The sequence below is a fragment of the Limanda limanda genome, chromosome 17, assembly GCF_963576545.1.
Source record: "Limanda limanda chromosome 17, fLimLim1.1, whole genome shotgun sequence".
In the NCBI taxonomy this organism is placed as follows: Eukaryota; Metazoa; Chordata; class Actinopteri; order Pleuronectiformes; family Pleuronectidae; genus Limanda; species Limanda limanda.
Window position 1 is genome coordinate 13,326,851 of NC_083652.1, and position 16,668 is coordinate 13,343,518.

A 16,668-nucleotide genomic window follows, 5' to 3' on the forward strand; every position below is an offset into this window, starting at 1 on the left:
ATGCTGATCATATGCATATCTACAAACTAGGGCTGAACAAAAACTACATCAAGATAAATAATGATCACAATATTATCTTTTGTAAGTGTAAGGATTGATTCATGCTGCTGAGTGAATTTTGTGGCTTTAAGATGAGGTTGTGTGACATCTCCTCACAATATTTGACTTTTGTCACATTGCTATTGATGAAAATTACCAACCTACACAGGGGATGTGCAGGTAAACATATTTTAAACATTAGTTTTTCATTTGAGTTTCTTTTAGAACTAATCTAGGTCCTTAGTGTGTGAAGTCGCCCTGACTCTTCATCCCTGAGAACCTGTGGCTCCAAACATGAGACCCAGACGATTCCTTTCATGACGTTTATCATTCATCTTTCATACTTTAGGACTTTCAAAGGGACGCAGCTGACCTGACTTGAGAATCTGGGATCCATCTCTGAAGTGAGCCCGTACGTGCACAAACAGAGGGATGAGAAATATCTAAGATTTGTTATTGATGTCTGTGTGAAGGTGAGAACTTGCTCAGCGTATACGAGTTGATAAACGAGGCCTCGAACACGGCTCATCACCATTCAGCTGCCATCCAAACCTGAGGGGTCCTGCAACATTAACTTTTTCAGAGTCTCACCGGACTACAAATTCTCTGATAACTGCATCGGCCCCTTGTCAACACACTGCAGCTTAGACACACACACACAGACACACACACAGACACACACACACGGCCGCTGAAAGTCAAACGGTGGCAGATTTCAGCAAACACAAGCTCCTCCAGCGTCTCTGATTACAGAGGTCGTCCTCAGAGAGACTCCTGTGCGACCGGGGGACGTGAGATACAGGACGTGCAGCTTCACGAGCATATTTAACTTCTCCAAGCAGAAACCCTTATATCTTATAATGCATGTCTTTGTGCTGTAGCCTTGTAAAGTATGATGAGACAGAAAGATGAACATGAACCCAGCCGGTGTCTTACTCTGTGGAGTTTGCATGTTCTACTCGTGACTGCGATGGTTTCCTCCCTTTAGGATAATTTGAGTTATGTATTAATGTGAGTGGGTTAGGCCTCGAGCTACGTGGCCACCTGTGAACCTCTCGCCCTGTTTCACCCGGGATTGGCTCCAGCCCTCAAAGGATAAGCGGTGTCGATAATTGATGAACAGAATTCCTTTGATACCTTTTTAGCTCGATTAAAAACCTCCAAAAAGAATCATGCATTTTTTAAGAACAATGCATAAATCATGTTTAATATGAGAGAGCTTTGCAAACTTTTAAGATGAGCAGCTGTGGCCTCCTGCAGCAGTCTCAGCACATCGCCTCTCCGGAGTCGCTGCTGCAGTTTATTGCTCAAAGGCACCTTTGCCTCTCTGATAATATCTAATCAGAGCAGCGCCCATAAAGCTTAAGGCTTAAAATGCTTAAAAAGTGGAAATCACTCGATGGGAGATGCAGATAGAGAGACACAGACTCGTGGACCAATCAGGGACTGAACTTTCAGAATAAAGCTGAGTCGCTAAAACACAGACATTCATTCTTCACGTGTTATTTAACACCAGAGGAATTTTAAAGGCCACGAACGAGCGGTTTCTTTGCAATTTGAAGTACAGACGCACACACACACACATATGTCCTCTCACCCGGTCCCACTGTCTGTCCTTGTTGAGCAGGATGATGACCAGCTTGGGGTGCATCTGGTATCCGTCCTCGCTGAACGACAGGTTACGTCCCTCGAACGTCACATTCATCAGGTACCTGTGGAAAGAGAGAGAGAGAGAGAGAGACTCGTTCAGAAGCGGAGTCATCGCTGAAAAAAAAAATGTCCTCAGCACCAGCAGCTCACAAACGCTTTATTTGCTCCGTGGATCCACATCATTTCTCGTTCAATGGCTCAATTCCCCGAACATCAAAGTTTCATTGATATGTCGGTTTATTTTGGGCGACGGCAATTTTATTTATACAGCCGATTTTCAAAGAAACTCAGCGTTCTTCACAGAGAGAGAATGATGTCGGCCCTGCTTTTCTATTACCGGGTGAATGTGATGACTTTAAGATTCGCGGAAGACTTAATAAAATTAAAATCCTTATCATCAGATCATCGTCAACAAAATAACGACAAAAACAACAAATGTGAATGTCCTAATTTTACCTGAATCTCAACTTTGCTTGGACAATATCCTTTTTATTGGAATAATCAAAATTCACATAGTTCTAAATGAAAAATCTTTTGTTATATACAAGTAAAATTAATTTAATTGGCTGTCTCACACTATTGTGTAACTCTGGCTCGTGGAGCATGAAGCAGGAGAACAAATGATCTCACCGGACACGTGGACGACTCGTTAAGAATTGATGAAAATGTCAAGTATTTGCTTACATCAGCTAAAAGATCAATTGATTTTTAAGTCTGTCTGTCGAAACATTAAAGCCGGCGAAGAAGAGAGGGATGAAGAAAGGAGGCAGAGGACGGAGGATGCAGTTTTTATGTAACAAAAAATACTGGTTGTGTTTCTGTGTGTGTGTGTGTGTGTGCTTGTGTGTGTTTAGTGCCTTGTGTGCTGTAAGAGGAGAAACTGAGAGAAAGCAGCATTGTTTCTGTCAGGTGAAATCATTTCACCTCTCTTCAAAAAAACACAACGCACTCACACCCACACACACGGACACACACATGTGCGAAACACAGTTTTCTCTTGCAGTGATTATGGCGAATGTGCGTGGGAGTGTGTAAGTGTGTGTATATGAGAACAGGAATGTTTATGTCAGGTGAACTCAGATCACTTCTCTGTCATCCCACTCACACACACACACACACACACACACGCACACACACACACACACCATCTGTTAACTCTTTCCCTCCCTCGCGCTGCACTCTCTCTCCCTTCATCTCTCTCTCTCGCTCGCTGTGTGGCTGTTTCCATGGAAACACTGCCTCCAAACCATGCTCGCCATATACAGTATATGTAGATGAATAAATAAACGACAAGCGGGTGTGTAGCTGTGTGTGTGTAGCTGTGTGTGTGTGTGTGTAGCGCTGGCTCGATGTGTGTGTGTGGCGCGTGAACAACGGAGCGGGTCGTGAATCTGGATCTGTTTGTCGTGAGTTTTCACCAGAGAGCGATAACACTCCAGCTCTCACTGCTTCACCTTCCCTCCTCTCAGACGCCTGTTGGAGCCAATCACATCCGAGGGAGACTCAGACCTAACGGAGGCCTCACGCAAATATAACAATCTAATACAAGTTGCTGTTTTCCTTTTTGTTTCTATGCATACTGATCTCTGCAGGAGCGACTTATGTAATAACGGAGCAATTACTGCTCCCTTCTTCTACTTCCTGTATTAAATATAGATCTTTTCAACGGGCCGTGACGAGCGGAATCATCCGGCATCATATCACCATCGCATGCAGCCCTGTGTGCCCCCCCCACAGCCCCGGCCTGTCGAGCCCTGGCTCTGATACAAAGTGCACAGAATCTGCTGCATAAATCATGAGCCATTTACAAAATGACTTGACGCTGCGCCCCCCCCCCCCCCCTTTTAATCTTTACTGAGCAAGCGACCGCTACATGCTGCAATGTGGGGCCTTTGTGTTAGTCTGTGTCTCTGTGTGTGTGTGTGCGTCCGACACACGTTGACGGCAGAAAACCGAGCGAAACACAAGCATATGTGTGTTGCCATGGCACCCACAACCACTGTGACTTCCAAGCCAATCTGTTGCGTAACTATGGCAACGGTAATCTCGCAGAGGGTGGGAGGAAAAAAGAGAGACGGTGAGAGAGAGAGAGAGAGAGAGAGAGAGAGAGAGAGAGAGAAAGAGAGAGATAGAGAGAGAGAGAGAGGGGAGAGATGGTGGCATTCGAAGAGAACGAGGGAGGAGATGGAACGTATTGGAAGCTGAGTTCCCTGTGACTGCTGTGGTTAGAGGAGCCATAGAGGGGGGGGGGGCGTTTACTCAGCATTCACATCCTCACAGATATATTTACACACTTTATCCACATCTGGAACCTCTGCTGTGCAGCTACTGGGAGAACTGGGAGGTGTGTGTCACTTGACGCTGGCTGACAGTCAGCGTCAAAACTCCAACGGCCTCCCTGTGTTTCCTGAAGCTACCGATTGTACCGCCAGACGCCATGAAGCTGCGTCCATTGCTCGGAACGCTCTGCACACATCCGCCCCCACACCCGACACTTTCCAGCTCCGTCCAGAGGTGAATACCACATCTGTATTGAACAGCAGGTGGATTCAAACTCACACACCAGCAGCATCTGTCTTCAGCTGGCAAATGAGAGCGAGCGACCCTGCTCCCTTCAGCCACTGAGTCCTGGCTGTGTGGAGCATTAAAGACATTTCACATAATCTGTCCTTTACAGTTTTGTTTCCAGGGAGATTCATGCTTTTGCAAATCAGAACAACACAGTGCCAGACACACACACACACACACACAGACACACTCACACACACATGCCATGCTAACTCCACGGCCTGACACAGATACGTTTTAGCGCATGTTCTCCCGTGAATAATGGACGAGTTTGTGTGAAATATTGATAAGTCATTTTTAATAAATTAACCCCGACATGAATTAGTCATGAATTACACTCCTTAGCAATTACTGTGGTGCAATGTACTTATTGGATTTGTAGAGGAGGAATCTATATGGAAGATGAGAACGTATCCCAGATGGCGTTGTGCGGTCGAGACAGACAAACATAGTGTAGCGTTGCTGCATGCACACTCGGGGTAGAGCGGCGTGCATGTGTGTGTGTGTGTGCGGGTGGGGGGGGGGTGTGAACATGCATGCATCATGTGGTATCTGCGAGTGTAATAAATTGTGCTAATGGAAAGAAAGCAGAGAGGACAAGAGGCAGAGAGAAGAGTGTGGGTGGGGGGGGGGGCGGGGTACTAGATATGTGCTTTTGATTTGATTTACTTTTGACAAATGATGGACAGACAATTAATTCAAATTAATGATCATGGAGTCAAACCAAAGTGGAAGCCCTTGAACAAATCGGATTATCTACATTTTAGAGATAATGAAGATACTTGAGGTGATTTTATCCTCCTCTTGGTTTTCTGTCTTCTGAGCATTTTGGAATAAAACAAACAAAAGCCTGAAAAGACAAACTAAACCCATCATCCTCCACTGGTTTCAAAACACTGATGTAATTTTCATCAATAACAATATAATAAAAGTCAAATATATATTGATGTAATGCTTCTACATATGTAAAGTCGTCTTCTATCACCAGTTGTGTAGCCTGGTCCTGTTCCCTTTCCTAGGATTACCAACCCTAGCTTTAAATACACAACTGTCCTTAAACATAAACCAGACTGTATGAGTAGTAAACTTCCTCTGATCAAGTGAAGGTTAAATAAAATCTGAACTTTTTAGATAATCTAACCTTTCTACTATTATCCAAGGACGAAATAAGAACAACATATTGCACACACACACAAACACACACACACACACAGACACACATGCCATGCTAACTCCGTGACCTGACACAGATACGCTTTATCTCATGCTCTGACGTGAATAATGGACGAGTTGTGTGAAATATTGATTTTTTTTATATTTTGTGCATGAGTAGTTCATAAGTTTAGTCTCTGTCGTACTTATGGTCTCTTCTAAAAAGACACTTTCAGTCAATAATAATAATAATAGGAAGACAAATAATAATTCATCGTCATCATCCTTCCAGATCCATGAGGGCTTGAACCACAGAAAAGAAACTGAGCCGAGGAAAATAGATTTGGCGACAGAGACAGATGGAAAGATTTAGGATAAAAAGAAAGAGAGAAGTGAAAGAGGAGAAGAAGACAGACGGAAGACGCTGGAGAGACAGAGCAGGAGCGTCCTGACCTACTTCTAATCAAGCTCCATCACAAGCAGGCACCTGTGTAACGCCTCCTGCTGGCCTGCTCCATAAACACACACTCACATGGCCTTTATATACATCTGAAATAGATAGAAACACACACACACACACACACACACAGGTGGACACACACCATCCATCGAACTGGCACACACTCATCCCTCAGCTCAATAGAGTGAAACTGCTGCTTCACAGTGCTCCGCACGCACACAGCAAAACACACACAAACACACACACACACACACACACACACACACACACACACACACACACACACACACAAACACACACACGTAAACACACAAACACATTGACACTCTTTCCTCACTGAGGAAACAGAAGTTCAGAAATGTTCCACTGAGCTTAAAAAAAGGACTTGACACCTTTCCAACTCCGAGCTCATTTGGAACCTGTCCACGCCTGGCAAGGTCAGGGCCGCTGTTGTCAAACTCATGATTCTCACACTGCTGCGTATTGCTCGCCCATGTTCTCTCTCTCTCTCTCTCTCTCTCTCTCTCTCTCTCTCTCTCTCTCTCTCTCTCTCTCTCTCTCTCTCTGCCCCCTGGCTCTCTGTGCTCTGCTCCCTTCCTTCCTCTTCTTTGCTATCTTCACTTGTCAGGCTGGTACTGTAGCATTAGCTGGAATGTCACAGCGCCGGCTACAGTGGACTCAATTTACTCAGTGGAGTGGCATGTCCTCCTCTTGTGGTTCTTGCATGAAGGCGCCGAGGGCTGGACAAGAAAACTGGGAGCAGAGAAGGGATCCGAAGAATGTGGTGCGGCCAGCGAGTCAAGAAGATGAGCGTGACCATCCGACAGCAGAACGACATGTAGATGATGTGCATCTCATCCTGAGCCTTAAAACATACGATGTTTGGTCAAATCCAACATATGTATTATTGTAATATGTTCTCTCCAATCTCCCGTCCTGTCCTTCAACATTTGTTTTGCTGCTTGAGATTCTTATATCAGGGATTCAAGTTTTTTTAAAGTCGTGGTTCAAAATCCGTCCCAGAATGAATCTGAAAGGAGAGAATGGTCCCTGCTCTTCCCGTGTCCTGCTACCAGGAGAACCTGCTGCTGTGTACGTGGACAGACTGTGGAGGAGCTCAGCCAGTTGGGGAGAATTTATGTGATTTAATATAAAACTAGGAGGACAAAATAAGAGTCCATGAAGGCTTGTTAGTAGGCAGGAAGAGGAGTTGAAATCCAGCCGTCCATCATGTGTCCACTGCTCCTCCTGCCGGGGTCGCAGGGGTCGCCGGAGCTAATCCCAGTTGACACTGGGCGAGAGGCGGGCGACACCCTGGACTGGTCGCTAGTATATCACTGGGCTGACAACCATTCACACCTAGAGCCTCCAGTTAACTGAACCCCAATCTGCAGGTCTTTAACCGCCCACCAGCTAGAACCAGTTAAATAAAAATGGCAGATATTTGATTGAAATATTTCGTTAAATATATCCACAGCTGAAGCAGATCGCTGACACTGAAAGGTGAATTGTTAAAGCAGCTAATAGCAGAGGGATAAACAATCACAATCGTTAAGAGGGTAATGGATTGAAATGTCAGAGCGGCTGAAAGTAATGGAGGAACAAACGATAGTTAAGCTGAACAGAAAATTGGTGGTTGAAAGAGCTGAAATCAATGGAAATGGAATCGAAAACTGAGAGTTCATTTATTCTAAAAACACACACACACACACAGACACACACACACACACACTTTGATGGACGTGCTGCACCAACAGTATTTTATTTCCATCCCATACTTAGGATGCAAAGAGGAGGTGCTTCAGGAAATACACGAGGGGATAACTGGGGGTCCCAACCTGTTCTCCTCTGATTCTAATCCCACATCTGACACCCGGTTCATTTTCCAGACTAATACTTATTTGTTTACGCGCCTGCAATCAAATACCCTCTAATGCGAATTACTAGTGACTCCACCTGATTTATGAATGAATTCCTTTAAAGGTCTGTTTGAAAAATGTACAATTGGTCGTTTGAATTCACCAGAGAGAGAATGTGAGTTTTTCTTTTCCCACCCTACACCATAGCTTTGAGTCGCTTCCCTCTCGGCCGATCTTTCATCTGCTCTTCCATCGATTCGCTCGGTGCTGGAGCAGCCGAGCAGCGGGGGGGGGCGTCCAGTCCACCGAGCAGCAAACCAGGCAGGCAGCCACTCATGCACTCCCTCGCTGCTCTATAGACTGTAGGCCAAATGCTAATCTCCTGATTGAACGCTCCAAGACAAAGGTTATCACCAAACAAATTTAGTTAAGGCGGCGGGGGGGCGAAGATCTCACCAGCGCCTACAACTGATCTAATCAACACTCGGATGAGTTGATTATAAGACTGCAGGTCTGGAGCGCAGGAGAGGAGAGGAGGAGAGGAGGAGAGGAGGAGAGGAGGAGAGGAGGAGAGGAGGAGAGGAGGAGAGGAGGAGAGGAGGAGAGGAGAGGAGGAGATGAGGAGAGGAAGAGAGGAGAGGAGAGGATTATATTTATTGAGACATTAACAAAACAAAAAACACTTTTTACATCATCCCTCAAACACAAAACAAAACCAACAAACTACGATAAAACAGAAAGCGTCAAAAGTCAAAAACAAAATCTCTCATAAAAAATTAATAATGAGCTGTTCAACATCATCACCCAGAGGAGAAGAGTGGAACGAAGGAGAGGACAGAAGAGGAGAGGAGAGGAGACAGAGGAAGAGAGGAAAGAGGAAGAGAGGACAGTAGAGAGGAGGGGAGGAGACAGAAGAAGAGAGGAAAGAGGAGGAGAGGACAGAAGAGAGGAGGGGAGGAGACAGAAGAAGAGAGGAAAGAGGAGGAGAGGACAAGGAAGAGAAGACAGGGAAGAAGAGGACAGCAGAGGAGGGGACAGGGGAATAGAGAGGGGAAGAAGAGAGGACAGAGAAGGAAACGAGAGAGAAGCAAGGGCATAAGAGAAGAGGACAGAGGATTAGAGGACAGAGGGGAGAAGAAGAGAGAACAGAAGAGGAAAGGAGACAGAAAAAGAGAGGAAAGAGGAAGAGAGGACAGAAGAAGAGAGGAGGAGAGGACCAAGGAAGAGAGGGGAGAAGAAGAAAGGACACAGGAGGAGAGGACAGAGGAATAGAGGACAGGGAAGAAGAGGACAGTAGAGGAGAGGACAGGGGAATAGAGAGGGGAAGAAGAGAGGACAGAGAAGGAAACAAGAGAGAAGCGAGGGCATAAGAGAAGAGGACAGAGGATTAGAGGACAGAGGGGAGAAGAAGAGAGAACAGAAGAGGAAAGGAGAGGAGACGACAGGGAAGAAGAGGACAGTAGAGGACAGAAGAAGAGAGGACAGAAGAAGAGAGGACAGGGAAGAAGAGGACAGTAGAGGAGAGGACAGTAGAGGAGAGGACAGGGGAATAGAGAGAGGAAGAAGAGAGGACAGAGAAGGAAACAAGAGAGAAGCGAGGGCATAAGAGAAGAGGACAGAGGATTAGAGGACAGAGGGGAGAAGAAGAGAGAACAGAAGAGGAAAGGAGAGGAGACGACAGGGAAGAAGAGGACAGTAGAGGACAGAAGAAGAGAGGACAGAAGAAGAGAGGACAGGGAAGAAGAGGACAGAAGAGGACAGGACAACACAAAGAGAAAAGCAGATGTATAAAAGAGGCAGAATGAAGGAGAGAGGACAGAAGAGAAGAAAGGATCAGAACAGGATGGAGCAGAGATCAGAGAGCAGCCTAGGACCCGACAGCAGAGTCGAGTCACACAGCAGCCGAGCAGGGGAATTGTATTCTGGGGCAACACAAGCTGCCATGAACCAAACTGTTATCTCCGAGCGGTAAGCAGTGGTGAAACAAATGCAGAAAGCCTCAGAAAGGAGTGAACACGCAGCAGACAGAGGCTGAAGTGACTTCTAAAGACTTTCCTGGAGCGGACAACAAAGCCGCTGCCTTAGTCCAGGATGCAGTTTAAGTTTGGAGCAGAAAATTGATCCGAATCCCTCATAGGCGTCTAAAGAGCTGCTGGTTCCTGTAGCAGAGCCCCTGTGTTCTCCAGCTGCTGTGTGTGTGTTTGTGAAGGAACACATCTATGGCAAAGTGTGTGTGTGTGTGTGTGTGTGTGTGTGTGTGTGTGTGTGTGTGTGTGTGTGTGTGTGTGTGTGTGTGTGTGTGTGTGTGTGTGTGTGTGTGTGTGTGTGTGTGTGTGTGTGAAGTGTGTGTCCGTGTTATTAATGACAAACACTTGTGTAACTGAGAATGAGGATACAGCTGCTTTTATACCCGATCCTGATAAGGTAGGAAACAAGACAGTGACGGCTGCTGTAAAAGCTGAATATCTCTTACACACACACACACACACACACACACACACACACACACACACACACACACACACACACTACAGTTCCGACAACCAAGGGAGGAACTTTTTTTTGATATCCTATTTAGTTTGGTTTAGAATTAAACACTAAATGTTTGACCTATTCCAGGGAAGGAAGATTTATTCAAAAACTACTGCTGTTCATTCAAGAAAAACATTAAGTTTTGCTGCAAATTGTGCGTTTTACAACATTGTCATCATTTTAACGGGAATAATTAGTAGATCTGAAAAAAACAATATGACATATTTAGAGAGCTGATATTTATGAGTTCGTGAAATTTGGTGCATCTTGACTAGACTGTTGAGCCGTGGCAGAAGAAAATGCTCTACTGTGTAGTTTTTATTCTTAATTTTACAATATGTCCACTGTATATGTAGAGTTAGTATAGATGTATATGTCCTTAATGACAATTTAGCAAAACGATAGCTAAAGTTAGAAGGTAAGAAATGTCTGTAGATTGATATTAAACCAACAATACATTCACTTTACATTCTGCATTGTTTCACTTGCTTATTGGCTTCCAGGGTGGTGGATATTTTCTGAATGCATCGTCTTTATGTCAATTCCATCAAATATGAGTTTATTTAAATACTGACAAGTTGAACTGAAGTATAAAGTTTATTGTGCACGAGTTGTGTGGTCATCACGACGCTCAGAAAGCACAGGTGTGAATGTGATCTACTAAAGAAAAGCAATAAGAGCTCATTCCTCTGCCGAGGCCGAACAGCTCACTTATAGATATCAGTTCTCTAAATAGGCTTAATTGTTTAAAATCAAGATCCATGAATTATTCTCCGGGAAAACAGCAAAAAAGTAAAAAAATCTCACATTGATAAAGTGAAATAAAATATAGCTGCACACACACACACACACACAGACACAAACCTCTGCAGCAGACACACACCGAGTGGCTGAGGGTTTGTGTCACTAACGTTGTCCTGAGCTCTGAGGCTCATCACCACAGGGTTCGCCGACTCACTGGGACTCGCCACTGGGACCAATTAGCTGGTGCTTCACACCCAGTTCAAAAGGCCGGACAGCTGAGGGGGTGGGGCCGGATTATCCTCAGGACTGGGGTGTCAGTGTGTGTACGATATTATTTCATAGGGGTGATCACAGTATGCAGGAGATGAAGGTGTGTGTGTGTGTGTGCCAGCTTCTGCTGCATCCACGGTTGTCATGGTTACACTGCTCTACTGTATGCCAGTGAGCACCTGAACTCCGGCTCCAAGCTGCTGTGTGCAGCAGTTTAACGTTCATAAATCATTGCCACATTAATTTGGAGACATTAGTGTAATTGTAAATAAATAAGGGTGAACAAACGAGAGCGCTGCTGAGATGCACGGCCTCTGCTCGCCAGTTTTATATCGTCCACCACGGAGCTGCAGCTTCAGGGCGAAAGGAAGTGAACTCGTTTTAACTGCTCGTGAAACATGTTCGTTTTCACTGAGCTGGTTTAAAAACACAGGGAGGGAGATGATGGACAAGCATCAGCAAATCGTCTTGAAGCCAAATACACTGAGATCTCAATGAACTCGACCCTGATACAATTATTTATGATTTCCAAGCATAATAAACTGTCAACAATTACCAAAAAACACACCAGTTTGTCAGTAACATGTTGGAGGGTGAAAATGAGGCAAAATACAGCTTTTGTCCAATTAAAGACACTAATGAGCTGCATTACGGGAAAAGTAGGATATTGAGCCACAGTATGAGGCTACATCTGCCTCTGCTGCTTCAATCTGATGGAGGTGTGATGCCGAAACACTGGAGCAAACAAACAACAACTTAAAATCGATCTAATGCCACAAATCTCTCCGTCTGTTGAACGCACATCTGGTTCATAAATAAGATTCTACTTATCGGGAAAACAAGGAAGTTCAATATCAAAAAACAGCTGTGGCTTGGACTTATCAACATATGTTTACAACAAAAAGTTCTCCAGTTCAGGTTCTGCTTCCGAACACAGGCAGGTCGAGAACAGATAAAATGTGTAAATAAGCCAGGACGCATTGTTAATTTCTGGACAGAACTGTATCATCACATTTATGACTTCACACTTGTTCTTTAACATATTTTCACATCGACCTGAACGGCCCAGTGCAGCTTCCCTCACCTGAGCACTTCGTTGGGGTTGCCTGAGATGGGGGTCTTCTTTTCAGGGGTTCCGTGGCACTCGGACTTCAGCAGGGTGTGGGGTCCGCGGTCCATCATCATGGTGGAGGTCGCCATGGTGATGATCGCCACGCCGTCGCGGACACGGGCCTCGAGGCCGTAGTCCCACTCGTCGTAGGACACGGAGAGCAGACCTGGATGGACGAAAGCAAAGGGAAGAGAGAGATCAGGAGACGTGGAGAAGACGGAAAGACGCTGAGATAGAAGGATGAGACGGATGGATTAGTAAGAACACAGGAAGCAGGAAGTACGAGAGCGAGGGAGGTGAGTTGGATGAGACGGGAAAGTGAAGCGATGGACAGACAAAGGAGGAAGAGAAGGGACAGATGGAGGGAGAGTGAGACGAGGGGATGATTCTGTGGAGGTACAACAGAGACTTCATGTTTTGAACACACTCCCAGAGACAGAGCGATGACTCAGAGACGAGAGAGGCGCTCGCATCCCGGCTGAGTGAGCGTCTCTCACCTGGCTGTGTTTGTCCATCTGTCTGTGTTAAGCTGTGTCTGTTTATCTGACTGACTGAGTCCTGCTCCCGTTTGACAATCTGTCTGTTTATGAACGTTCAATTGATCTGTCTCTCTCTCTCTTTTCTTTCTCTGTCATCTCGTCTCTTCCAGTGACCTCACGACCTTTCACCGGCTCAATCGGGTGTTTAGATCGTGGAAAAAGTAAATTTCTTTGGGTAATTAAATTTAAAAAGTGAAACACGATAAGTGAATATTTCAGTGATTAAGGCTTTAAGCTCGTGAAAATCACAAAACCCAGTATCTCCATTAAGCACTGCTGGAAATTCACACTTGGATTCTGAGCCTTTTCCTCCCGACTCTGGGACCTTGATTTCCAAATGAAATGCAAATTATATTTTCATCTTGCAAAGAGGACTTCACACCACTGAGCAGCTGCCCAGTTCTTTCTCTCCTCAGCCCAGAGAAGACGTCTCTGAAGTCGCTGGTGCAGCAGCGGCTTGATACTACGAATGTTTGGCCTGTTTCCTGCACACGTCTGTTCTGCTGGTTCTGGATCCACTTACTCCAGCCTCAGTCTCTGAAGCTCTCCCAACTTCTTCCATTGGCTGCTTGACAACCTTCTCAAGGCTGCGCTCACAACATTCTGCAAACAGCCATGTACAAACTGTATTCTTAGTGTAAAATAATGTGTATATGTTAATATCCTCAAATGCAAAATGAAACATTCTACATTTCAGCCAAAGGTTGTAATTATCTAAACAAGTCACTTTATTAACTAACTATATATTTAACTTTATCATGATATTGGAACTTTCTGAGATGCACCTGTGCCTGGAGAGTTTTGATTTCTCCAGGGACGACAGACTCAGGATTTTTTCCTCCTGTTCTCAGACTCACACAAACAGAAATGACAGTGATTTACCTTCACGTTCCCTCGAGGAAGCAGATTAATTCATCAATGTGTGTTTTTTATTATTCAGCCTTTGGAAAAAACCCCGACACGGAATTAGAGCCATTAAAACATCTATTAGAACAGAGCTGACATTTTGATAATGAGTCCCACTGATATTAAACTGCCGTTATTGATAAGATGATTAACTCAGACAAGCTGGTCATTAATAGACGACAACCAGCGTTTGTTTACTTCTGGATGGAAAACTTGACCGGCCTTGTTATTCGTTAAAATGGCCGTCAAACGATCGTTCTTCTTTGGCGAGCGCCGGCCTCAGGTCACGTGACTCCCAGTGAACACGCCCTGCCTTCAATCCAATTAATTTGTCTCTCTGTCTCTCCGTCTGCCTTTTAATGTGTCGCCCTCTCCATCCATCAGCTGATCTGCATTTATCTGACAGCGTACGACCACACGTCAACCGCTCCGCCACCATGTCAGTGGGCAGAAATAGACAGGCGCCCTGGCAACCTGCCGTCCTCGGGGGGGCCTCAGCGCTGACAGCTCCGGCCCTCCAGGACCACATCTAATGTCACACACACACTGTTGACATGTTCTCAACACTCACTCACTCCCAGCGCTGCTTCCCTTCCATGCAGAGAACTCTTATTACTTAATGGGACGGATCATACGCTGTGAGTGTGTGTGTGTGTTTGTGTGTGTGTGTGTGTGTGTGTGTGTGTGCTGCAGATGTGCATGTGCTGCATGGTCTCTTCTTCTTTTTCTACATCTCGGGAACAGAGTGAATATTCATCCGTCTCTCGGGGCATGTTTGAATGTCATAACACAGACATGTCGGCTGGAAACCGTAAAGCTGAGCAGCACTGCAGCAGCTGGACGGGTTGTTTTTGGTTTTCTGTCCAGTAAAGTGTCTCCTGTCTGTGTCTCGCTGTCAATGAGACAAACACACGTACGCAAAGAAAAAATCACAAACGCTGCGACCACACGCAGGCGACCTGATTGAGATCGTAACAGCGGAACTAACGCATGACTGGGTATTTTTGGAAACAGCTTATTATTGTCGGTGATGTCAGATTGGGAGGTTGCTGTTGGCACAGTCGGTGCAGCGGTGATGTGCAGCTCTGATCAGGAGGAGACAGAGACAGAGAGAGCAGAGAGAGAGAGAGAGAGAGAGAGAGAGAGAGAGAGAGAGAGAGAGAGAGAGAGAGAGGGAGGACGAGCAGAGAAACTCAGACACAAAGATGCAGAGAATATCAGAGGAGGCAGAAAAAACAGAGAAGCGAAGGAACAACGGTTTGAAATGAGGAGGGAAAGGAAGGAAGGAAGGAAGGAAGGAAGGAAGGAAGGAAGGAAGGAAGGAAGGAAGGAAGGAAGGAAGGAAGGAAGGAAGGAAGGAAGGAAGGAAGGAAGGAAGGAAGGAAGGAAGGAAGGAAGGAAGGAAGGAAGGAAGGAAGGAAGGAAGGAAGGAAGGAAGGAAGGAAGGAAGGAAGGAAGGAAGGAAGGAAGGAAGGAAGGAAGGAAGGAAGGAAAGAAGGGAGCAGGAGGAGAGCTAGTTCCCCAGAGTGCCAAGGAAGGCATCAGTGGAGTCTCTACATCACACACGGCGCAAAATTATTAATCGCGCCTCGTAAGCAAATTAGCCCGACAGCCAGTGCACACCTTCCGCTGAACCCTGAACCTGATGCACTCACCCCGAGCGCACGCCACGACGCCATCAGGCGCACGCTGGGCCGCTGCGTCGATTGGCTGCAGGTTCACGAGTCGGTGTGGTTGACTGCTGCTACAGGATACGTGTGGCTTTTCCTGCGGCTGAGGTTGGGACGCAGAGCCAAGGGGTCGACTGGATGATGGAGTTCCACAAGTGGACGACTCGTGTTTATAAATATGCGAGTACCTTGAGCAGATGAACCTTTATTAAACTTTGGTTTCTGAGTAATTTTGTTAAATATAATCTTACAATAAAGAGAGAGAGAAGGGAGGAAGCCATGCAGCAGAGGACACAAACTTCTGCATGCATGGCATTCTCACTACCTCACTACCTTTTAGTGGACATATAACTGTTGCAGTTTCCCAATTAGATTACATTGCAGCCACTGCCTCTGCTTTGTGGAGACAATCTACTGGACTGATTTCAAATGTTTTCATTTACACACTCATGTATAAACTAAGGGCTCAAATTGAAAGAGCTGATTCTGCTTTAACGTATAAACAGATATACACTCACACTACAGAGCTTCTCTGAGTGTCTTGTGAAATGTTGAATTTGAATCACATCCATCACACGTTAAATGAGTGACTGACATTTAGCCAGTGATCTGTCATCACGACTCATGATGATTAATCCCATGACAATTCGGTGCGAGCTGAGAAAGCTTTGTGTGTGTCCATCAGCTCCTCTCTGTAATCACCAGCGAGTCACGATTATCTCCGTGGCAACATAAATCAAGGAGGGAAGTTGTTGTGTTGATTTACATAACTGATACGGTGATATATCAAACTTTATAGAGTGGAACCCTAATTTGGAAAAGGCAAAATGACACAAACACACACCCTTAGTTTTGTTCACCCTGTCCTGCAAGTAAACACTCACCTTCTATACACAAACACACACACACACTCACCCATTTCTTTCTCATGCAAATTAAATCATGAACCAAGCACACATTTCACAGACAAACGCACAACGATATTACCCACAAAAGGCACCAAACACACACTCACAGGCGCACGGCACACACCTAACTCCAATTTAGAGTAAATCATCCATGGCTGCCAATAAGGGAGTCGAGGTAAAGAAAGTTTGAATTACAGTGCGTGAACAGCAAAAAACGATTTCAGGGTTCGGCCCGGCAACCATTTCCCAGAAACTGCTGA

General features: G+C 45.4%; 1 protein-coding gene across 1 annotated transcript in view; it reads right to left on the minus strand.

Moving 5' to 3' along the window:
* grin2ba (glutamate receptor, ionotropic, N-methyl D-aspartate 2B, genome duplicate a) overlaps window positions 1-16,668 on the minus strand; it is a 77,731-nt gene that overhangs the window by 23,186 nt on the left and 37,877 nt on the right. Inside the window, exons 4-5 of the mRNA XM_061090546.1 lie at window positions 12,359-12,551; window positions 1,637-1,751 (exon numbers count right to left, since the gene is read on the minus strand). Coding sequence (XP_060946529.1) covers window positions 1,637-1,751; window positions 12,359-12,551 — 308 coding nt within the window. The remainder of the gene's footprint in view (window positions 1-1,636; window positions 1,752-12,358; window positions 12,552-16,668) is intronic.